Below are 26,295 nucleotides of genomic sequence, written 5' to 3' on the forward strand. Positions count from 1 at the left end.
CCGCCCCCCCCCCCCTTAATTAGGGGTTTGGGGGTGAGGGTGGTCAGCAATAATTCTAAAATTAAATATAGGCCTACAAAAGTGTTATCCCAAGGTTTGCTCCATTTATCTCAAGTCGTTTCTGAGAAACACCCTATAGTATAATATTTTGTAAAAGAATTTTTTCATTAAGTCAACAATTTTTTTTTTATACCTGTCCAGAAAGTCGATCTGGAAGCCTGCAGGATCTGAACCTGGAGGCCTATCCAAAAAATTCCAAAACTTGTAGATAATATATTATATAAAGAACTTTTTTTATATTTAAAACTATCATCTAACTCAAAAGATAAAGCCGTTACACCATGTTTAAGCAAATTTGTCAGAACTTCTGTAATGTGATTTGAGTAAAAAAGTACGATTTTTAGTCTAAATTTGGCATATTTTGCTAAATTAACAGTAGAATTTATAAAATAAATTATTTTATTCAGACTTTCTAATTAAAATACATGTTATCCCGTTTCTAAAATAGTAAAAATTAAGTCATAACTCCTAAAAATAAAAAAGTTATGATGTTTTCAACTGATGAGGTCACGATTTTTAAGCAAAAGATACGCTAGGGCCACTGTGAGGAGGGTATATCCACCCCCTTCTGCACGCTTTTGGTTTAAAATGAGGGTTGCTTAATATATATACATAATACATATTGTATAAGACCAAAATTAAAAGATTTTTTGGCGCATATTCCTTTAGGGTAAAAGTAATTTATTAAGTTTCAACACCAGTAGACGTTTTTACAATGACGCTAAAATTTACTATTACAAATTCACTGGAAATTATAAGTCCTTAAAATTGTATCAGGCATTATTTATCTACCAAACTGATATATTTTTGTTTTAAATTAATTGTGGAGGGGAGGATTTAGTTATGGATTAAAGTTTTTTTTTGGCTAATATGTCATATTTTCTGTATTGTATAAACATTTAAATAACCCTCTGTTTGCAAACTCCTAGAGATCGAGGGATAGATCAATGATATATAGATTTATTTTAAAGCTTTACAAAAGGTTTTATAAGATTGGGGAAAGAAAGCTTATCTAGGGACAAGCAATTTGAAAACAGAATTAACATAAAATAAAAAAATAGCTTTTTAAATGAATACCTAAGTCATATCTTAGTATTTAACTCCCTAGTTTTTTGTTTTGTTTATTTGTTTATTAATTTAGGTCAGGTGAGGTAAGGCTATATTGGGTACCAGGTAGATCCATGGTGCTAGGGCAACGCAGGTACAGGCCCTGCAAGGTTAAGGCCCCTTTAATAGATTTGAAAACTCAAAGTTTAGAATTTGTTAAAATATTATTAAGATTGCTTTTTGAAAATGATCAAAAACCACCCTACAGTTTAAGTGCCATTGTATTACGAACACAACACATAAAATAAACTTATTTTATACCAAAATTATGCAACGAATATAGGAATAGATAAATAAATTATGGAAGTAATTTATAGAAAATGACTGATCCGATTGGGTTTGTACATATATTTGTTGGGTTGATGTTTTGTTATTATATTGACCCCCTCCCACCCCCCCAAAAAAGCTGGGAAAGTTGGTGGCAAATTGTTTATTCTTTTAATGATCAAAACATATTTCTTTAACCTTGAGGTTGGGGGCGGAAAGAATTATGGGGCTTAAAATTATTGGAATGCGGTAGGTATAAAGAATAAAATTTTATATTCATGATTTTAAGTAATTTTGTTTATCATAATTGGGATTGGGAGGGGGTTAGATAAATTTATCGTCCATTCCCCTATTTCTACATCCTAGAATGTTAAAGACACGAAACTGAGATTTAACTCACACTTACTCTTCCTACAAAAATTTATGTGATCTGGGGAGTTGCAATAAAATAGCAGAAAACCTTATTTTGTATGTGGACCACAAACGAAAACCTTATAAAAACGTATTTTTGTACCCGTGTTAGGTTAGGTTAACTATAGGTTAGAGGAGGCCCAAAGGGATATGCCATAAATTCGATTTTTTAAATGTTTTTAACGGAATGTAAATTAGAAGCTAATAGTAACTTTGGTCGACATTAGAATAACGCCATATCAGTATAATGTCAGCCATTATCACTTATTAGATTCTATTTAGTCGATATAAACCAGTCTAATCTCATTATAAATTGTGCTAACTTGAAAAATGCGGTTTTAAACAAATACCCTACTATATTTTTATTTGTATTTGAATGTACATCTTTATTGATTATTTTAGTGGAAAGGCTATTCTTTAATTTTCGTCAGTATGTACGTCATAGTTTCGGAGGGGGGGAGATTCTAATCTCAGCTCATTACTTAATTTTTAGAGTAGGGGAAATGTCTTGGCGCCTCATTACCAAATGCACAGTTAAGACTTCCAGACAAAGGTCGTGTAAACAAAGAGTTGGTTATCTTGGTTGGGTGCAACTTAAATCGGGTGTTTAGATAGAAAGAGGAAAATGACGAGTAAAAAATCATCTCTCTATGTAAATTAATAGCTTGCTACTGCTGCGCTACTTATGTAAACAATTGCCCTTGTTTTTTATTATCATTTCAATTACGCCTCTAGAATTTTTTAGTAGAAAAAGATCAATAAAACCGTATTTAAAAAAGAAAATTCCTTAGTGTGGGGGCGATTCTTCAGTAGAGAAAACTTCTATTGAAAAGATGATAGTTTTAGCCATATTGGATTTGGTAAAAGCCATATTATCGATATGTTGGTATTATAAAACCATTATTAATGTCGACTATTAGTATTTTATGTTCATTTCTCATTTCTGACATTTTATTTTGTCCACAATGTTAAAATTGATTTTATTTTTTGGTATGATTTTTATTTGAATTTTTGACGTCCCAAAAAATAATTACAACTTAATATAGAAAAGATTTGCTACAATATGAAAAAGTTTGATATAAAAGAAATTTTTACACAAAAATAACAATTTTAAACACTTTTGTCAACTTTGTACGTGTTTGTGTATGTGTGTGTGTGTAATTTCCGATTTTGACACATAGAAACCTTAATAAATATTAAACATTTTTATTAATGCAATGGATAAGTAAAGTTTATTTATTTTAATTTTCTAATGTTTTTAAATCTACACAACCTTCTTTTCTCACTACAGCTAACTTTTTATTTTTCATAATATTTGTGACTACCCCCCATGGCCGGGACCCAAACCCGCTGCCCTGTAAATGTGGCCCATAAAAGCTGCCATCACAGGAAAAATCTTTAAAAACACTTCTTTGCCAGGAATCTTGAGGGATAAGACAATGGATGATAATTTGATGTATTTTCCAAATGATGATAGAGAAAATTACTACTTCTTATTAGCCTAAAGCTTTGACACTTCTAGTTTGGAAGCAAATATTCAGAATTCAATTAAATATCAGTTTAGCCAAATATCAGTTTAGCCAAAGTTTTTTAGCCAACGAGTACGAGTAACATAACGTGTTCATAAAACTTTAGGTTTAATTTACAGTCCAATGTCCCCTCCCTCCCTGTTAAAACCACTTCTTCTTGGCGGTCGGCGGCCTAAGGACAGTTAGCCGCTGTATTATAACATCAGAGTTAAAACTTTTTTCTCTCTGATACTGGATTATTTCAAAACTTATAGGAGAACCTTTTTTCCCCTACCCCTTTTTACCCGTCTAGCTTGGTGTTTCTATATAGATGCCAAATTTTCGGGTGATTTTCCGCATATATTTAATCCTCAGGGCTAATTTAAAAAGCATAAATCATAAATAGAAGCATCATATTTCTAAAAATTTTAATCCATCGCAAAAACACCTTTTCCCCTTATTTGACTAAATTCCATAAGCCCTCCCATTTTTTAACAGTGGGTGTTTTAGGAGAACCTTTTTGCAGGAATTTTTAGGCTATATTGCAATTTAAAGTTTGTAGGTAAATTCATTACTTTGAAAGCAAAACTTTTTACAATTAGGGTCTATATGGTAGTACGTTAAAGTGCAATAACGGGAGGGTCAGTTATACTTATTGCAATTTTAGTCACGAAAGAATTGTATGATTATTATGAAACATGGCAAAACAGTCAAACTGCTATTTAAAATAGTATAAAGCTATTTAGAAAGAATAATTTCTTGAAAAGGGGATCAATTTATCGTCCATTGTCCTATTCATGTATTTCAAACACATATACACAAACTGCTCCCCCTCAAAAAAAATTAAATATTCTCCCCCCTCCCACATGTCGTGACACCCCCTGCTGGGAAAATGTGGGGGTTGGGGGATTATGGGAGGCTTATATGGAAAGGGGGCGGAGAAACAGCGGTTTCTAAAGATATTTTTGACACACAAGGATAGATTGATGGAATATTAACAATATAAAAGAGGCCTCTAGGGCCGTAACCGTTAATCTATGTTGCTAGTGCCTAGGATTTTATTTTTTAAAATCTATGATTGAGGGGCTGTTGGACATACAGATATATGCTAGCTAAAATGTAGCTACGTCACATAACCAAATAAATCTACAAGGGGGTATGAATAATCCTGGCGGGGCCCCAAACCTTGCAGATGGGACTCTCCTTATCCTTACCTAATCTGAAAAAATTTGTTTGTGGTTCACTTTCAGTTAAAGTAAAATGGCTTATTTTAAAATTAGAGAACCCATAGTTAAGGTATGACTCGCACCGAACAACATATTAAAGAATAAATCAAGCTATTCAAAATTGCTGCATTACAAAACAAGGATGACAACATCCATTAAAAGCGAACATTGAAAAACATTAAGTGGATGTAATTTAACATTTAGGGAACAGAAAAGTTTTTACCATCTAAAAATCTTTATAAAATCTTCAAAAATGTATTTATAAAATGTTTTTATAAAATGTTTTTAGGGTGTTTTGCTTTATAAAATATACTAAACCGTTTCAGGAATCATCATTTTACTCCTCTTAACTTGTAAAGATGCTTCACATCAGAAAAATTAGTCCTAATTTTAAGAATTCATTTTTCTCCATTAAGTTAATATGCATAAATGACAAACTAATGTTTTAAAATATAAATTTACCAAATAAAATACACAGAGCATATAAACAATAGAGATTTGTTGATAGTTAGAATCCCTTGATTTTTTAAAAAAGCTTTTCTATAATAAGGGTCGGTCTGTTCGTCGATAAACGGTTAGCTCTTTTTGTTAATTTAGACGTGTTAGAATTGTCCTATCGAAAACTAGTATTAAATATAATTTTTCACTTTACTACAATACGTGGAAGCTGTCTATAATACAATAAATAACTATTTAATTTTGTACTATAACACATGGATATTTTAAGCCCTTTAACTAACACTCTAATCAGGATAATCTGGTATTACAAATTTCTTGAAAAGATTTATTATAAAAAGTTGTGTGTTTATATTTGGAACGTTTCAAAATCTTTTTGACATTTTGTTTTATATTAAGCATTACACAGATATTTTTTATGATTCTAAAATAACTATCCTATTAAAATAACAATAAAGTAAACACCAAGGATCTAAATGGATAAGACAATGGTAGATAAATTGATAACCATCCCCAATGATTATTGGTTGACAATACCAGTTTGGAACCAACCAATGAAAATCCAATAGTTTTCAAGTTTCCAAAGTTTTTGAGTCATCGAATATGAAAACGTGATTTAAAACTTTGGGTACCAGCGTAATTTACAGTTCCCCTCCCTCTCATAATAAACATTATCAAAGATAACCAAAAATGCCGTTTAATTTTAAAGTAATTTTACATTTTTTTCAGGTTACCTTCCCGGGCTGTTACGTCCCAGCCATGTTGCTCCGCCCACCCATCCTGGCGGTCATCCTGGACCTCCAGGTGGCCCTCCAGGTCCTGCCAGACCTTCCAGCAGCCAGCTGGGAGCATGGCCACCTAGCTCATTAGGTAAGTTTTATGATTTAATTTAAGCTGAATTACAATTACAATAGATAACTTACATTGACATGACAATTTTAAAGTCGATTTTCTGATATTTTCGTTGATATTATGACCAACATTAATGTATTATGTATTAATGTAGGGAACTATATAATATATCATTTGAGGTTTTTCTTATTATAGTAGGTCCTAAAGTTCTATTATCTAATTATTACAGACAAGACCACCTCTTATTAATATGTTCTATGTGTTACGCTTCTGCCTATTCTAATAATGATAGGCAGAAAAGAGGCGAATCAGTTTTTCTATATTCAACATTACCCTCTAGGAAAAAACATAAAAATAATCCACGAAAGAATAAAAGAAAAAAGAGAAAGAAATTTGATATTTTTTACTAATAAGCCTCTTTTTTATGATAATAAAATATATATAGGTGTTAAAATAAACATGACTGTGTTAGAAAAGTGTTTTTAGACGTTAAAACTTATGTTATTAAAAATATTATTTATTTCATAGCTTAAATAGTTTTGTTATATAAATGCTTCACATGTAAGATGTTTATTAAATAAATAGACACATATTTTAATAGTACAAAATAATTTTAAGTCTACAAATGGCTTTGCCTATAGCCTCTAGGGCCTAACTCAGAAATTTCTTGAAGATTTTTTTTTAATGGGTCTAGAAATTTTTTTTATGGCTCTTACTGTAAGAATTGGTCGGTTTACCCTTCTAAAAAATAGATGAAAACCTACCAAGGACTATCGTAAAGCTTTCCTAATAAATGGGAACTCAATGAACATGAAGTTTTAAATTTGATAAGGACAAATAGACAAACATTATACTTGTTTAAAAGTAGGTTATAAATCAAAATATTTCATGTAAAACATTTGCTTTTTCTAGACATATTATTCAGGGAAATTGAAAAATATTCATAAAGAAAAAGCAAGGATTTAAGTAACGTCGAAAATGAGTAAAACAAAGTAAAAAAAAAGTCAGGGAGGGAGGGGACATTAGTCTTTAAATTACACTGGTACCCAAAGATTTGTAATCCCATTTTCATATTCGTTGGCAATTAAACTTTAGGTACTTTTATTAAATTGTGACTGGTTAGTTCCAAACTTGGAGTGTCCAATCTTTTCAACCAATAATTTGGTTAATCTAAAAGGGTTATTTTGTCAATCACAATTGAGTATGTACATTAATTTATCGTCCATTGTCTTATCCCTTATTTGAAACAAATAATTTTATTTTCTTAACTTTATTTTATGTAAAAGTTTCTGTCAATTTTTAGTCTAAATCTAATAAATGCAGGAATAGGCCAATGAAAGGTAAAATACTTCAACAAACTTTTAAGGACACTTCATATTGGTTATCGACTATTTGTTCAAAGGAAAATATTGATGGAAGAATTAATTTATATTCCATTTACCTATCCCTATATATCCCTGAACTAAACCCCATACTTAAATTCATACATAGGGTCTAATCCTAAAAAGTATTAAACGTAATAAAATCTATTTAAGCCTCTTTTATCTCCTTACCCCTATTATCCTTCCCCCAACCTCTCTTTTTTTATTAGTATTAAAAATTGTAGCTGCTTTATAAGTTACTTGCGTCTGTTGAAAGAAAATTAAGCAATTTTAATAAATTTCCCAGTATTGGTTCGAAACCGATTAATATCCGCTGGATTATAACGGTTCTTATCCATACTTAAAAAGCGTGTTTAACATCGTATTGCAGACAATTTTTCACGATTTTTAAAATAAAATAAAAAATGGTGCTAATCTTATAATTTTTACTTTACCATCCGCGATGCGATAAATAACTATTATTTTATGTAAAGTACCTATGTTAATTTGATATTTATAGTCAAATCTTGAACACAGTAATAGTGTCTGACTGATTATGACGTAACAAAAAAAAATTAGCCAATGAGAGGCCGTTATTGACCAATGGTAAAATTTATAATGGCCTCTCATTGGCTAATTTTTTTTGTTACGTCATAATCAGTCAGACACTATTACTGTGTTCCAAATCTTTCTTAAAAAGTTAATTTGTTTTTCAATAAAAACATATAACAATTCAAATTTTGAAAAATCGACGAAAAATCTAATGCCTTCTTTGTTACAATTTTGTCCTTGTTTTAAAATTATTTTTCGTTTCTAAACATGGATATTTGTTTCTTTACAATTTTAAGAACTAAAATTTGTGGTAATTAAATCATAAAACATAAGGCATGCGACGCTTTGTTTAATTTTTTGTTTTAAAACAATTTTAGATAATTTTGATAATGCAGCTATTCTATGTTTAAAGCTGTCTTTCTCTATGAATTAGATAATTATTTCTGTTTTAAGAACTAGTGGTTACGCACCCCAAAGTCTCTTGAGAGACCTTAAAAGTATAGGTAAAGATTAAAAGATTTTTGGTGCAATTTTTTCCAATATTTTTTCTATGTACCTATATAAAGCTTTTCGGGTATAGTCCCTTTCGTAACATCGTATTTTTCACAGTAGCTTTTCTCCTATTTCTAGCCCCTGCGGGGGGCTCTAACCCTTCGGGGCCAATTACCTCACCCTGTGTGGCAATCACCTAACCCAATATAACCTAACCTAACCTAATATAACCTATAAAAAGCCATTTTAAAAATACGATGAATCGCCCTATAAGATGTTACGAAATGGACTATTCCCAGCTTTTCTTGTTATGAAGAACCATATTGGTCCAGTGAATAGCGAGATCCTTTGGTTCAAATTTATAGACAGATAGAAAAACAGAGAGACATCCTATAACTTCATTATATTTATAGTACATAATTTAGATTTCAACAAACTAGATTTAGACTAAACAAATTAATAATTAAAACAAGGCCAATATGTTAATAAGTTGTCCGGCTTATAAAAATGAATCAAGATGATCCAGAATTATTGAGAATGACAGACGGAATCAAAATTTAACGGTCCCCATTGTTCAAACTACTTCAATTTGTTTCCCTTTTAAATAAGATTTTTTTTTATTAATTCTTTGTACCCATTCCAAATAAGACTGAAAAACTTACGAACAGACTGATATCAAGCTTAGCTGCACTGCTAAAAATGTTTATGTTATAGAAATAAAGATATCAGCAATAAAAATCATTTATTACAATCTATAATTAATTGACTAAATAAAATATATTTTAAAGATTATTAGTTAATAAATCAACCCCTTCCGATCTAGCAAAGGTTAGGGGGTTTGGGGTTTTCTAGGGGCTGTTTATTGTGTGAGCTACCCTCACGTATTGTAGATAAAACATACCCTAGGTCTATACTTAACGTAGCTTCCCTGATGAAAGGAACCCTAGAGGTCCAGTGGTTTCTTGAGATTTATCCTTTGCTTTTATGGATTTTGTTACATTTTTTCTTTGAAATTTATCTTCTATTTATCTATTCCCTCATCCCTGTAATTCGTTCATTTATGTATATAACTTTTTCTAACAAAATATTTAGAGCAATTTATAGGAATAGTAGGTAGTTTTATTATTTTACTTAAAAGATATTTTTCGTTTTATTTGATCGAATCCACTTAATAATTCATTTTGTAATGTGAATAAGTATGTTTTTCCTGTTAGCTAAAACTCTGGGAGGGAGGGGACATATTCTAACACTTACCAACTCGAATATTCCTTATCCACAGACGGGATAATTTTGTTTATCCCAATTAGGGGTTTACAACAAATTATCGTTTATTGTCTTATCCCTCAAGATCCCTGCTTGAAATGGAAAGGGGATTTACATGACTGTTGTTTGCGATGTTGATTGCCCTCCTTGTTTTTCTCTTAATTTGTTATTATAACGAAATATTGCGTTTGAAATATGTCGAGAAATTGTTTTTTTTATGAAAATAAAGAGCTAATCATATAGAAAAAATAATAAAAAACATTATTAACTCTGTAAATACTTCCCTAAAAAGTACTTAAACTTTGCTTAAAGTATTGAATGATTAAATTGATAGGAAAATTTTGGAAATGCAAAGCTTTAACAAAAAAAAATGCTCTGAAGAGAGGGACAGACACTTTAACTTCTTGCACTCTCCCCCTCTCTCATTATTTATCTATCTCTTTCTTTTTCTCTCTCCTCCCCTTCTTTGTCTCTCTCTTTCTTCCTGTCTTTCTCCCTCTGTCTCCCTCACACACCAACATTTTCTCTCACTCTCATTTCTTTACCCTATGTGCTATCAAGCTTCGCTTCTGTTGTACGTAATCATCCTGTTTTGTTTACAACATTTCTGTTTCTTTCCTAGACTACAAAATAAAATTGACATATTTCAGCAAAGGGCTAGAAAAAGTGGGCGTTTAGTTTGAAATAAAATGGGACATTTTTTACTTTTGGTGCACAGTACAGTGATAGGTGAATGGAGGATAAATGTATACACAATGGTACTCTATTGGAATGATTTTGGTTATTATTTTATCTGCTATTGACTTTTCCATGTTTTTTTTGATACTTCGATAATTTTTTAAAACGTAAACAAGGATGACATCATGCAATAAAGCGAAATTTTAAAAAGGTGCAACATTAAGTGGTAGATGCACCTTAAAGTAAGCAATCAACATTAAACTTTAAATTACACTGGTACCCAAAGTTTTATAAGCTCGTTATCTTATTTGTTAGCTCAAAAACTTTGAGTACTTTTATTGCATTCTAATTGCTTGGTTCCATATTAGTGTGAGAAGGGGTAATTTTGTTCATCATTATTCAGGATATATATCAATTTATCCCCCATTATTTATTGCTCGCTATGCCCTTACTAGTATGATTATTATTAAAATACGTAGGTTTAGCTTCTGGAATAATATTTGTTTAAAATTAGATGTTCTAAGATAAAATAATATAGAAAATATGTTAACTATTTCACTTACGTTAGTTTATCTTGGAAAATTCCGATCATGTAAATTCCTTTTATTACCTGAATTAACAAAAAAAATATTTTGCTTTTCTGTCAGTCTAAATCCATTATAGATATGACAATGGATGATAAATTTATATACGTACCCAAAACTACCCCTTTTGTAGATCCAAAATATTGGTAGAAAAGTTTTGACACCGAAAAATTAGACCAACCAATCAAGATTTGATTACAGTATATTTAAAGTTTTTAAGGAATCGACTTTGAGAACTTAGTTCTAAAACATTGGGTAACAATTTTATTTCAGTCCTATGTCCCCTCCTTCCTGAAATTAACATTAGCATTTTTTTTCCCTATTGAGAACAATATTAGCATGGAAAACCAGTTTTAAGTTTTACTAATGCTGTCGTCACTAACAATTCATTTTATTTTCAGGTTTAAGTGGGCTAGGTCCCCCACCACCCGGTGCCCCCTCCCTGCCCCCAGGGGCAGCGCCTGGCCGACTACCCCCTCCGCCCCCACCCTCCTCATACAGATCCCTGTATGGGGGAAGGGAGGAGCTAAAGAAAGGCATAGACTATCAAAGGTAAAATTTATTTATTTTTTCAAAAAAATTTCCTGAATTCGATTAATATCCACTGAATTAAAATCAGCTTTGCTGAGCCCTGTTGAAAAATCATGTATCGTAGCGTATCTTAGATAGTATCTCAGTTTTGTTGGCCCGGGCCTTTTAGTGACTTACTGTTACTTCTAAGCCTTACAAACAATGCATAAAGTCACCATTCTATTATATTTTTTAAACACTTAGTCTTTATAAAAATCTAATAATTATGACTTGTAGAGAAGTTTGGCACAAAAAATGTATTAAATATTTTTTAGGTTGGCAGAATCGCAAAGGCTGGGGGAGCTGCGGGCAGCAGAGGCGAGACTTATGTCAGGGGCTTTTCCTAAAGGTAAGATAATGATCTAGTTCCCTAAGTAGTAAATTGGACCAATAACAACACAGTGAATGAACAATCTGTCTATATTATTGGTTAAAACATGTACACAATTTTGTACGAAAAAGCAGCTATTTTTTTCTTTCCTTCTACATGATAAGTCATTTTATTGGAATGAATCATTTGTGTCGAAACATAAAAAAATATATGTCTGCTAGAAATTCCCTTTTTTATTGGACGACTTTTCTATCTGACAAGCCATCTATGGTTATGAATTAGGTATACTATGAATTTATTAATAAAAAAACTATTATTTTATTGTAGACCCTTTGACTGGGCTGCCTCTGCCATCCTATGCCGGCCTATACCCGCCTCCACCCGCTCCGGGACTGTTACACGGCCCCCCTGGTGCGGACCCGTACGCGCCCCCGCCATTTTCATATCCCGGTGCTCCCACGTCCTACGGACAATCTGCCGCCCCACCGCCGCAGCCGCCGACAAATAACTCCGGCCTGTCGGAAAAGCTAAAGTCCGGCTTCGGTGACAAGTCTCATTCCCCGGTGTCCTCCAGATTACAGGTGAGAAGGACAGATGGTCAGAAAGTCTCATTTGTAAAAATATTATATAGGATAAATAAAAAATAATGATAGTCAGGGAGGGAGGGGACATTGGACTATAAATTACACCGGTACCCAATTTTAATAACCACGTTATCTTTTTCGGTGGGTACTAACTTTAGGTACTGGATGGGTTCCATACTATTAAACTCTAAATATTCAAAACAAAAAATTAATATAGAGAATTTTTGTTGATCATAATTGGGGATGTAATTGTACAATGTACATGAAATTATTGGCGATTGTCATATCCCTTTAGATCTCTGAGATGTATAACATCGCTAAAATACATATTTTAAGCAAAAAAGTTTCTACAAAAGCTTAAAATTATTTGACATCCCCTTTCATCTTTTTAACTCTAAATTTAATTTGCTCTCTTTAATTATGCCATTGAATGGTTGCCTGTCCATTGATTAATTTTTATAGATGTTGTCATCTTTTTTTTCTTTTCATAATTTTTTTGTGTAAAATGAAATTATGATAATAGAAAAACTCTAATTCAAATTGTTTGTCTATTCTTCATATTTTGACAATTTGCTTCGCTACCATTCCTTTGTTGCCATCCTTGTTTTCTTTTACGATTTTGCTAAAAATAAATAATTTGAAGGTTTATTTAAACGCTATATGATGCATGCCTATAGGCAAGTAATCAATTTTTTTACCCCGCAAAAATTTTTGCCCACAAAAAAATTAGATAGATTTACAAAATATTGTCCAATCTACGTAAAACAGTTTTTTTTGTAGCGCGTAGCTATTCTATAATTCTCTTGTTAGGTTGACATTAGTATATAATCATCATAATTGAGACAAATGCTATTGTTTTGTTCAGTGTATTGTTTTATAATTAAACAATAATCTTGATTAAGTCCCCCTCCCGTCTCTGATTCATGTGTGTAAAATTTTATTTGCGGTAGCTTAAAATAACTTATTAATGTCCATTTGTTTTTTTTCTTGGATCCCGATCTTTAAAAAGTTCAAATAAAATTAATTTATATAATTATCTCCTACTAATGATTATAAATTGGACTAAGACAAACAAAAATGTCTAAAAATGCAATGAAATTTAAAATATTTGTAAAAAAAACTTAACATTTGTTGCTTTGAAACTATTTTAAAAGGATAATCACAGATTTTTTTTATTTCGTTGCTACTTGACAGTACATATTTTGAATTGATTTTGTGTAGGGTTGACCCCCCCCTTCCTCTCAACAAAAGTCTTGAGATAATAGGGCTGGGGGGCGTATGAGTTGTTTCTCTCCGCTTCAAATAGCCTAAAGCTGCCTGTGACTCTGACTAATCCTGTGATTAAAAACATGTAGGTCAAGCTGTTATTAAGATCATATGGACCATACACCCAGTAAAAAACAAGGATGTAGAGTGTACATTGAACGTAAAAAGAAAGCTTTCTTTAATATCTTTTAACCTTTCACTTTATTTATCAAAATAATGCAATCTGTTACAAAACAAGTAGGTTGAAATCCAAAGGACATACTCATATTGGATTTGTTATTAGATTGTAGAGTTGCTACGCTTATGATAGATGCCAATATATAGATTTATGCAATAATATGATTTAAGATTGAAGTATGGGAACAATTTTGTTCTTTCAAATTAGCTTTAAATAGTTAAAGAGCAGCTTTGCATATAAGAAAACATAAAATCCTATTATATGGGTAAATGGAGTTTTTATGTTTTTATTCGGATTTTGCAAAACATTGAACTTATTAAGTTTCCCTTATTGGGAAGCTTCAAATAGGTCACGGGATGGTTTTAGGATATTTTATAATTTAAGTATTTAAAGACTTTTTTATGCCCAATTCCTCCCCCTTAGAATCCTAAAACCTTAAATGCTAGGGGCGCAGCTGAAAATTAATATGCTAAATCAGTCATTTTCAATTAACAAAAAATAACAATCATTTAAGAAATGGCAAAAAACATTTTTTGATACGCAACGAATTTTAAGAAAAATTTGGGTTAAAATAACTATGTTACAACATAAATCATTCTTTTTTTAAAGCATAGCCACTCTAATACTAATGCCTATACTTATGAATAGTCTATTCGTAATTTGTCCTTAATTTGAATATTTATTTCTTAATGCAGTTGGAATTATTTTTAAAGCAAAATTCAACATTTTTCTTTTCATTTGTTTTATGTCTTATGATATTTGTTTCTCTCACCTAATCATATTCCAGTATATCTCTCTATCTCTCTTCCCCTTTTTCTCTTTTCTACTTTTGTAAATACTTATTATTGGATTGCTTTCTTAGATGCAATTTTCTTTCTTTGTCAAATCTGTTCTGGCAATATCCTTTGAGATTTGTTTGGACCAGACCAATGCAACCTACCTCAAGGAAGAGGAAGGGGGGTGGGACGGAGTCAACCCTTCATTTTCAATTTTAATTTTAAAAAGAGAAGATAACAAAAAAAAATTGGGGGGTTAATGTAGCTTTCCCCAAAATAGTTAAAAAAAACCTTGCTACCAGTGTTCTGGAGCCGGAGCCGGGAGCAGCAACATTTTTGGTGGAGCCGGAGCCGGATCCGGAGCCGTATTTTTCGTTAAAAACGGCTCCGGCTCCGGACTAGCTAAAAATGATTTTTTAAAGTAATATTATAATTTAGCAAGATCTATTTCCATATAATAAACTGAAAAACTATTGTTACTTAACAAATAGACACACATCCTTCTACTTTTATATAGCTTTAATCAAATAAAAGCAAAATATTTTATATTATTTATTTTATTTTATCAAATTCAATAATGAAAAAAAAATGATATATTAATTTTAAGGTAGGAGCCGGAGCCGGAGCTGGAGCCGGAGCCGGAGCCGAAGCCGCATCAAAATTATACGGCTCCGGCACCCTGCTGCTACTATTACATTTTCCCCCTTCACGGATTAAATGTTTAGGGGGGGGGGGGGTCAGGGGTAAAATCTCAATGAAATAGGAAAATGATGTGAAAATCTTTTCTTAGTATAATCTGTGCCGAAGTAAGAATAAAGGTTCAGAGATTTTAATTCAAATAAACTATGCTAAGTTTTTATTTTGTCCGCTTTTACTGATGTGTAGGGGGGGGGGGGGAGATTCTTTGCATTTAAATCACTCTTTCTCCATTGCATGGTTACAATGAAATATTTGCACTATAATGTATGGGGAGGGGACCAATTTATCGTCCATTTTACTATCCTTATCCCCTGAATGTTTTGCAGTTTTAGTGCATTCAAAATACAAATTTTAGGATTAAGTGAAAGTTTTGCTGTATTTTTAGACTTTTTAAGTAGCGTATCTACTCTATAATTCACTTTGTCTGTCAGTCAGTCTGTCCGTAACGCCATAGGGCAAATAAAGAATTTGATGTACAGCCCCAATGATGATAAAAAAATGACCATACTTTTTTTTATTAATTTAAAAGTTTTAAAAGTTGCTGGTTTGTACTAACCAATAAAGATCTTTAAGTACCCAAACTTTTAAAGCCATGAATGAGAGAACATGTCTATAAAACTTTGGACACCTGTATAAATTACAGTTCAATGTCCCCTCCCTCCCTAAATATTGTATGTTACTTAAAAAGAAAGGGTTATCAATAAGTTTTTGCTTAATGTTTTTAATGAATAATTTATTTGTATTGATTAATTTAATATGAGGGTTAATACACCCTTTTCATAGTAATATATATTAAATGAAAAGTATTGGTTATAACTTTTTATATTATTCATTGCTTCGCCCATTGCCTAGGGCGTAGGAGGTTCTGAAAATATCCCAAAACTATCCTAAGATACATATTAAGCTTTCCTAGAAAGTAAAACCCATTCGGATCAGTATTCTACGAAATTTGAAGCTTCCGACAAAAAAACCTTACTACTTTATACCATAGGATCGCATCCAATCCTTAATTAGGGTCCGTTCGTAAGTAAGTTAAATAAAATGACTTTTTAAATCTTTAAAATCGAAAACATTAACTTTCTGTTTTCAGTTTTTAGTACTCTATAATAACCTTTGTCTGTCCGTCCTTTAGTCAGTCTGTCAGTCCGTAACGCTGTGGGAGAAATGTAATTGTCTTGGCTGATTTATTGATATGATGCAGACTTTTTTTTGTAATTTTACACTCAATACAATATCAATCTTTTTTAAAAGGTGCCTTATACAAAAAGATAGAATGAATAAATACTTTTTTATTATTTGATTATTAAACTAAATAGTAAGATATGATACTAAAACTGTATTCTTTTGTAATGAAAAATTACTATTAGTACTTTGTATAGCTTACTACTTTGATGTCATTATACTGCGATTAGAAGACTTTAGTAACTATTAATTTGTTAGGTGTGCATTGACTTCTTGTATCAAATTTTCATTCATTTGATCCGCAAACTATTACAACAGCACAACTAACTGCCCTTTCATCTTTGAATTTTTTGGCAATTGAAAATTTCTGATTATAATACACAGACGCAACTCAGGACTTCCAGACACAGGTCGTGCAATTAAAGAGCTTGGTACTTCTTAACCCTATAACCCCCCCCCTCTTATGTTTGGTTGTTCTTCGCCTATATTAGATAATTGCCGAGATATCCATGAGAATACAATGGCTAATAGAGGCTTGTATATTGAGAGTAGCTGTTGTAATAATTTTGTGGATGGGATAAAACACCAATTTGATTTCGTGTTGTAGATTCATTTAGGTAAAAAAAGTTTCAAATAAAACATGGATTTTAAAGGGGGAAAGGTAGGGAGAGGTGTTTTAACTGAAGTAAAAAGTACTGCCTGCCTTTAAAATATGGGAAGATTTAATAGTTTAAAATACGGGAATCGTGAGGGATAAGATAATGGACGATAAATTGATTTACACTCAAATATTTCTCCGTCTGTAGATCTAAATTATTGGTTGACTAAAGTACTTACTTTTAAGACCAACTAATGATATATCGTTTTATAAACTTTGGGTTACCAGTTGTTGCCTCCCTCCATGTAAATTGTAAATAAGAAAAAAACATTAATAGCACAATGGAAGAAAAAAAGTTGTGTATGATAATAAATCTATCATTGGACTCTCCCACCCTCTTAAAATGTCATAAAAATTTCGACAGCAAAGCCAAAAATCGTTTCGAGTGCAAATGAAATGTTAATAATATTCAAAACTGAATATTATTTACATATTAGACGTTTATCCAAAGCAGTAACCAAAGCTATACTTTTTAGCTAAACGTATTAGATGAAATTATTTAATCTAATTCAATAGAGTTAAAATTTTAGCCGTCGCGAAGATTCCTATTTTTTTTACTTGTCTGTAAGTTGGTCTTGATGCCCAACATCAACTGATAAAAAATGTTTTTCATTGATTTTTTATGTTATTGCTTTCCCCTTTCTGCAATGATATTTGCAAGTACTAGGTCAATGGAAGTTAATTAAATTCACCCTTATTAGAAATGTACTGAAGTGTCTCTTTGATTAATCAAATATTTTGCTATTTTAAAGAATAATTAATGTGTTTTGTATGCATGTCTTAATGTATTGATTATGCGTAGGACCAACCATTGGTTTATGTTTATACAATACAGATAATATTTATTTTAGCAAAATATTTATAATTAAGTGACTTTGACTGACGGACAGACTGACGGAAGCACGTAACCTAGATATATAGTAGCAGCACCCTAACATATAGAACATATAAAAAATTCTCGATCAAAATAAATTATTTATTGTTATTTTAAAAACACTTTTTAAATATGGTTAAATTTAAAGCTTATAAAGCACTTTTTAGGAAGCGCAACTCATGTACAAGAAAATATATCGGTTTGTACGATTTATAAATTCAAAATGAGTTTACCGCAGTCATGTCAGGCACGCGACAAGGGAATGCCCTGGCTCAAAACAGATGATATGGAGGGATGGGACATTAATCTTTAAATTACACCGGCACCCAAAGTTTTATAACTACGTTATCTTATTTGTTGGCTCAAAAACTTTGGGTATTTCTAGAAAATTTGATTTATAAACATTATTGTTCTTGTTAAAATACAAAACGTCAATATTTGGTTTAGCTTGAAATGAAGTCATATTTTGAAATTAGTCAGACCTAATAAATAATCATTAAAGCCTCCCAAGAGAAACTACTATACTTTGGTTTATGTGCAATTTTTACAACTAAAGCAATTGTTGTATTGTATTAATTAAAGTAAAAGAATAAAGGAGTTAGATATCCATATGCTAACGGGGTGGGGACCTTGTGCCGACTTTCAATTGGGTCTTTGAATATAAATCCAATAGTGTCGGAAATATTAACACAGCCATGTCGCTTCAAAAGAGCAGAAAGCAATTTGCTAGCAGACGAAAAAGGTCCCCACCACTTGCCACTTGGGCCAGGTTAATTTCTTGGTTATACATCTATACTTATACATAAATTTCATAATAGATCACATGTTTCGTTAGAATTAATACCTACTAATTTTTCGAGGCAGGTTTTAGGCGATTTTGTTTTAAATTGAATTGCACAAAAAGACTTTTTGAATCAAGTGAAAAAAAATAAGGTTTTTTTTATCAATAAACCTAAATACACCTATATAAATAAGTCTAAAACAAATATGTATCTTATCATATATTAGCAGGATTTAAGAGATATTTGAAAAAAGTAAAATTAATTATTATCATTTAACTAACTTAATTCAAATAATTGATATAAAATAAGATAAAAAATAAAACTTCTCTAAGACATCCTTTTTTATTTTTCACTCCCCTAAAAAAGATAAAAAAAAAACTCCCTGGACCCATGAGAAACCTCTCATTAAAGGAGAACCATATCGGTTCAGCGGTAAGCGAGATCCTACACATACACTCACACAGACGGACATCCTCTTACTTTTATGTATTGATTTATCCATGAAAATGTGTCAAAAATATGTTACAATATAGATAACATTATTTGTTTACTAATTAATAATAAATCTCTTTCATATATTACAACAAGGATGGCAACACCCACAAGTAGCAAAGCTTAAAAAATCAACTTACTTAAAGTGATGAGTCGATGAATGGATATACATCCGCCAATGATTATGAACAAGATTACATCTTTTCTATAATAAAATAATTGTTTGAAAAATTTGGATACTACTTATTTATAACCAACCAACCAACCAATAAAAATTAAAATGAGTACCCAAAGTTTTTGATCCAACGAATAAGATAAATAGGTTATAAAACTTTGGGTACTAAAAAGGTAAAAATGTAAATTTTCTATTTTTTTGTCCCCAAAATCTCATTGTGAATCTGTAAGGGAAGTTGAAAATTAAGTTAGATAAAAAAAAGCTGAATGAAGGGTGCATATTATACAATTTAATATGTGGGTGTGTTGGGGGAAATAAAATATCATGAGGGGGGGTATTTATTTGGGGTGTGGTGGGTTTCTTTTAAGGGGATTTGAAAAAGTAACAGTGACTAAAATTTAGTATTAAATTCATCTATCAACATTATTACATAAATATAACTTAATCAAAATAGAATTGGATCAGTGCTAATATTTTTTATACCGTTTGCATGATCAAAAACAAATTTTCTTAATGATGGCTCCAAAATTTTGGGTACTTTTAAGTTATTTTCATTGATTGATTCTAAGTGTCAAACCTTTTCAACCAAATTTTTTAATCTGTAGAAGGTTGTTTTGTAATAATCATTTAAGATCTACATTACTTTTTTGTCCTTTAAAATCTCTGATAACTAAAAAGTGACAAAATAGGTATGTATTTTTTATTACAAAACTGTACCTTAAATAATTCCCAAACAACCCATAGTGTCAAAATTGATCCATTTTAACTTTGCTGAAACAGACACGTTCCTTCAAAACCGCTAGTGTTGCGCCCCTAGCATCTACGAATTGAGTGGGAGAGCAGAAAAACGGACTGAAGCCAACCAAAGACTTGCAAATTTAGAAATAAAATAGCCTAAAACCATGTGTAGTTCCCCTACAGTGAATAACTCATCAGGTTCAGTGGTTTTTGAGATTTTCATGGACAGACAAAACAAATCTTACTACTTTATATATTATCATTGGTGCCGGGATTGATATTTGCTTGTAAACTAATCCCTAATATTTATTCGTTAACAAATTTCATATAGAATTAATTGGGGATAAATTAGTTTTAAATTTTTGCTATTGTTTGATAATTTTAAATTGTAAGAACTCTCCCCCAAGTCTGTCTGATTTTTAAGGGTGGGGGGGGGGGGGGGAGGTAGAGTCTGGGAAATACTCCCCAAGGAGGTACTATACAGTGGAGGGCGATTCCAGGAATTTTATACAATAAGGTTTGAAAATGAATATCATGATTAGCTTTTTTTCTACATATAATTTTTAACTTAAAGTATTTCTTATTCTGTGTGTTTGTCTGTACCGAAAGATCTTGCTAACCGCTGAACTGATATAAACCCCTTCAAAATGTAGCTTCTCATAGATCATGGGAGGGTTTATAACTATTTTGAGGATGGGTAACACAACCCTCGGAAGAGAAATTACCCCTTAAAAACACTAACATTGAAATTGGGGGTACGACTCCCTAACTTGTCCTCACCTTAAGAGCCTCTAGAGGCATAGCTGCTAGTAAAGAATAAAGTAAAAAAAATTACTTTCAATCTACAAAAGGCAAAACAATTTAATTAAAGATTAAATTTGTCTTTCATTGATCTATCATTCCTGGTTACTAGGGGGGAAAAACTAACCCGATGCTAAAGATTAATAAACACTTTTTGTTAGTTGCACAGATAATATATAATTCATAATGTCTGTCTGTGTGTTACTCTGTCCGTTTTTCAGACATGCAAAACACTTAGTTCTACTTATTTAGTCAAAAACTTTGGGTCCTTTTCTCGAATTTTAACTGGTTCTAATGTCCTAACTTATCAACCACCAATTTTAATCGGATCAGTAATATTTGACATAATATCATTTAACATAAATTCATTTCACATAAAACATTTGACATAAAATCACTTCACATAAAGGTACATTTGACATAAAAACATTTGCCATAAAGGTACATTTGCCATAAAGGTACACTTCACATAAAAACGTTTCACATAAAGGTACATTTGACATAAAGGTACATATGATATAAAGGTACATTTGACATAAAGGTACGTTTGACATAAAGGTACACTTGGCATAAAGGTACATTTGACATAAAGGTACACTTGGCATAAAACGTTTCACATAAAGATACATTTCAAAGTCTACCCGAGGTTGTCATTTTTTTCCCCGAGCATGGCAACCGGTGAACAGAATCTCAGTTCTGCACCACAAGCCTCGCACATGGCAACCGGTGAACAGAATCTCAGTTCTGCACCACAAGCCTCGCACGACTGAAGTTCCCATGTCTATACAGTCATATTTATATGAAAATATTTTTAGAAGATTTTTGAATTTTTTTTTGAAGATTTTCCATTTTTTTTTAAATTTTAAAATTTTTTATTTATTATTAAAAGAAAATCTTCAAAAAAAAATTCAAAAATCTTCTAAAAATATTTTCATATAAATATGACTGTATAGACATGGGAACTTCAGTCGTGCGAGGCTTGTGGTGCAGAACTGAGATTCTGTTCACCGGTTGCCATGCTCGGGGTACCTTTATGTGAAATGTACCTTTATGTCAAGTGTACCTTTATGTGAAATGTACCTTTATGTCAAATGTACCTTTATGTCAAATGTACCTTTATGTCAAGTATACCTTTATATGAAATGTATCTTTATGCCAAATGTACCTTTATGCCAAATGAGTTTATGTGAAACGTTTTTATATCAAATGTACCTTTATGTCAAATGAGTTTATGTCAAATGATACTTTATGTCAAATGTTTTATGTGAAATGAATTTATGTGAAGTGATTTTATGTCAAATATTACTGATCCATTTTAATCAACAGGATGGGTTATTTTGTTTTTCATCAATGGGAATGTAAATCATTTATCTATTGACCACCTTATCTATTTTAATAATCTACATGAAAATATCTATTCATTTATCAATATATCTAAATTATCTATCCATAAAATGAAAATTCAATCCATCTTTTGATATTTTAAAATAAGAGTAAGAAATATTGTTAAGGTAAAATATTGGACATTATGGGTAACGCAATGCATACAAATTTATTTTTCAAAGGGAATATTTTCAGGGAACTAGGGATAAGACAATGGATTAGTAACCCCTATCAAAACAATTTTTTCCTTTAAATATGACTATATGACATTAAGTAAAAGCTGACATAGTAACGATATTGGATATCAATATTCGAAAGGGATGTTTTTTTATTAGCCTAAAACCATCCCATGTTAAATATAAAAAGGAAATAGCCAAAAATCATCCTTGGACCTATGGGAAGCAATATTAGTCTACATTAGATTGATTCCTACATTTTTATACGGACAGACAGACAAACCTAGTTAAAGAGTAGCTGCAGTATTACTAAAAACTAAAAGATAAAGTGAAAACTACTCGACTGTTTTTCTCCCGACTATTTTGGTTCTTATTTTGGCTCTGGTCCAATTTATTACCATAGGGTGGGGATACATTTTGCAACAAAAAGTTGTAAAAAGCGTATTATTTATTTAATTTAAAAAAATTATTGTTTCATAATTCTATAGTGTTTATAAATTTACTAGTTGCTTCGCCCCTAGCCTCTAGGAGATGACATGAATGCCAGGAAAGTAGCCTAAAACCACACTTTCACATTATTATAGCACCCCTAAAAAGTAAAATCCACACGGACAAGCAATTCAAGGGAAATTGAGCTTAAAACACAAAACTACTTTATATCTGAAATGTGTTTTTTTTAAAGTAAAATGTTCAAAGTTATATAGCCGATAGTATGTCAGCCATAACCACTTTTGTGTAATCCATAGTCGATATTAATCATACTATTTTCTTAATAACGGATTATCAATATTTTTTTTTGTATTTTCGTAGCCACACCCCTTAAGCTCATTGAGAGAATGACCAAATACAGTCCTTAAGTTTTACTATAAATACAAAGGATCTTAAGGGATAACACAATAGATGGTATATTTTACAAACCAAATGATGATAAACAAAATTATTCCTTCTGTAGAATAAAATATTTAGTTTAAAACTTACCAATTAAAATTAAAAAAAAAATACCCAATGTTTTTGTGCCAACGTGTTTATAAATTTTTAGGTACCAGTGTAATTTCCAGTTCAATGTCCCCTTCCTGAGTTTTACCAGAGATATTGCCTATTAAATATCTTCATAGGTAATTGGGAATCTAAAAACAGAAATTAAATATATTTGGATACTTATTTAGATTTTGGATATGTTTCAAAGGACTTTTAATGGAATAATAACATTCTTACAAGGATGAAAACATCCATAAGTAGCGAAGCACAAAACAATCAAGTGTGTACAGACAGACAAAGTGAATTATGAAGCGAATGTTAAGTGTTTACTAAAAAAGAGTGAAAGAATGATAGAAAATGACAGAAAATTACAAATATAAAGGCATGACTGACGGGCCAAGTAAGATTTATACTGGATGCTCTTTGAAAAGTGGTATCTTCTAAAAAAAATCCTAAATAGTAGCCGAGAAAATCTTTTTCATCTATAGCTTTATTTACTGGCGGACTAACAAGTGAATATTATAGTGTATCAATATAACTTTTTTTTTCTGTTTCAGGATGTTTCCCATCATATGCCAGTGCAGTGTTCACCCTCCCTGGCTACCACCACTACAGGTAGATACATAGATAGATAGAGGGATAGATCGATAAAAAGACAGTTAGATAGCCAACCAGACAGACAGATAGATAGCCAACCAGACAGACAGATAGATAGCCAACCAGACAGACAGATAGATAGCCAACCAGACAGACAGATTGATAGACAACCAGACAGACAGATTGATAGACAGAAAAATTGACAGATAAATAACCAAATAGACAGACAGGCAGATAGATAAATAGACAGACAGATAGATAAATAGATAGACATTGGGTGGTTTATGTAATTAGTTGTAGATAGATAATAGATGGTAAAAATTAAATAGATAATTAAATATTTAGCTGTATAGATAGATAGATAGATAAATAGTTTTAATAGATAGATAGATGTGAGCAAACAAGACACTGCTATAAAAAAGTAAAAATATAATAATAATGATCTAAAAATGAATATAGCAGAATTGATTAACGTCAAAAAATGATGAATAGTACATACATACATACATCAAAACATAAATCTATACTGTTTTATACATACAATAATACACAGCTACTCTATAACTAGGTTATATTCGCCTGTATGTCTATATTAGTCCGTCAAATTAAGTGTTATCCAACAAACAAACCCCTTAATTGGATTCCTAAACAATAAAATATGATTTAAAATTGGCTTGTTTATCATGGCATTTTCCCTTCATTTACTTTTGATGTCACGCATCTGACATAGCAGCAGTTTAATTTTTCTAGTATGACGCAGTGTGGATCAGAGTCGTATTTGACATTTAAATGACGTTCTGCGCGGCGGCTGCCGAGCCCTGATTTTATGAGATAATGCAAAATAGAATGAAAATTGGACATAAAATAAAAATAGAAACATTTGGATAGATGAGCAATCATTAACTTCTACCCATGGATCAGAGGGATAATATATATTGGTAATAAATAAAGATAAAAAACCCAGAAAATATACCCAAAATCATTCCCTCGATTTCTAATAAGATTACTTAAAAAATTATTTACTGATCGGACCAGCCGTTCATGAGATCTTACATACATGGGTGTGCAGAAGTTCAGAATCTAATCTTTGAAGGTTTTTCTTCCCCTTTTTGCACCTACTTAATTAAATCTACATAATAACGATGAAACAATACTTTTTAATATATTTTGTTGTCCCATCCCTCATTTCCTGCATTTGTGCATTGAAAATAATTTGCAAAAAAATACTAGGCTTTGCCTATTCCTTTCGGGGAGAAAATTTCCCATTTAGTTTTAACCACCCTACCCCACACCCCCGCTAGAGTAAGTGGGTTCATAAGTTGCACAACATTTATAAGCTAAGAATATGTTTAGTGGACACAGAACAACAAAGTATTATACAGTAAAAGTAAAGAAAATGTATCATCCACCTATCCAAAAGTATCTTAACTAAAACAAAATGTAATAATACAAGGAATAAAACAACACTGATAATGAGGTCATGGGGGGGAAGGGCCATTGGCCCCAAAGAAAGAATCCTAGAAAATTGTTTCAAATTATATCCAATAAAAGTGGGGAGAAATATTTAGAAAACTTGACCTTAATGCATTTTAACTAGTTTAACTTCACCACAAGATATATAGTGTGCATACACTTGCACAAATCAATCAGAACCGCAAATTATTAAAACTGTCAGGGATGGAGCGGAAATTGGACTATAAATTACATTGAAACCACGTTATCTTATTCAATGGCTTAAAAACTTTTATCGAGTTATGATCTGTAAGTTTAAACTATTAGTTTCCAAACTTGTCAACCAATAATTTTGATCTACAGAAGGAAAATTTTTGTTGTTTATCATTGGTGATGTACATCAATTAATGGTCTATTGAATTATCCATTAAGATCCATGCAAACTGTTAATTCTCATTTGCTTCACTCTTAAAAAATATTTCTCTAATTTATTTACTATTGTGTCTTTTGCAAATATGAACGGGATGTCATAATATGGATATAGAATGCGGACACATTATGATAAGGTAAAATATAGGTTGCTACAATGGTCTTCATTGGTAAGGGGGTGGATGGGGGTTTCGTTGTTTTACCCAGCTGCTGCGAGTATCACTTTATGCGAGTACTAAATCTGGTGCAACATCCAAGTAATAATATATATCGATTGTGATAATATGCGGCAGTGAACTCACACCGTACTTCTCAGATATCTGCAGTACAATGGAATAAAATCTAGTTTATTGGGCA

The 26,295-nt window shown here is 31.4% G+C and overlaps 1 protein-coding gene across 2 annotated transcripts in view; it reads left to right on the forward strand.

Moving 5' to 3' along the window:
* LOC145326736 (uncharacterized) overlaps positions 1-26,295 on the forward strand; it is a 126,004-nt gene that overhangs the window by 23,563 nt on the left and 76,146 nt on the right. For both annotated transcript variants that reach the window (XM_080170117.1, XM_080170118.1), the window contains exons 2-6: positions 5,765-5,905; positions 11,219-11,369; positions 11,663-11,736; positions 12,046-12,299; positions 24,018-24,075. In XM_080170117.1, coding sequence (XP_080026243.1) covers positions 5,765-5,905; positions 11,219-11,369; positions 11,663-11,736; positions 12,046-12,299; positions 24,018-24,075 — 678 coding nt within the window. The remainder of the gene's footprint in view (positions 1-5,764; positions 5,906-11,218; positions 11,370-11,662; positions 11,737-12,045; positions 12,300-24,017; positions 24,076-26,295) is intronic.

Source organism: Acartia tonsa, chromosome 8, assembly GCF_053477335.1.
Source record: "Acartia tonsa isolate MP-2025a chromosome 8, ASM5347733v1, whole genome shotgun sequence".
Lineage (NCBI taxonomy): Eukaryota > Metazoa > Arthropoda > Copepoda > Calanoida > Acartiidae > Acartia > Acartia tonsa.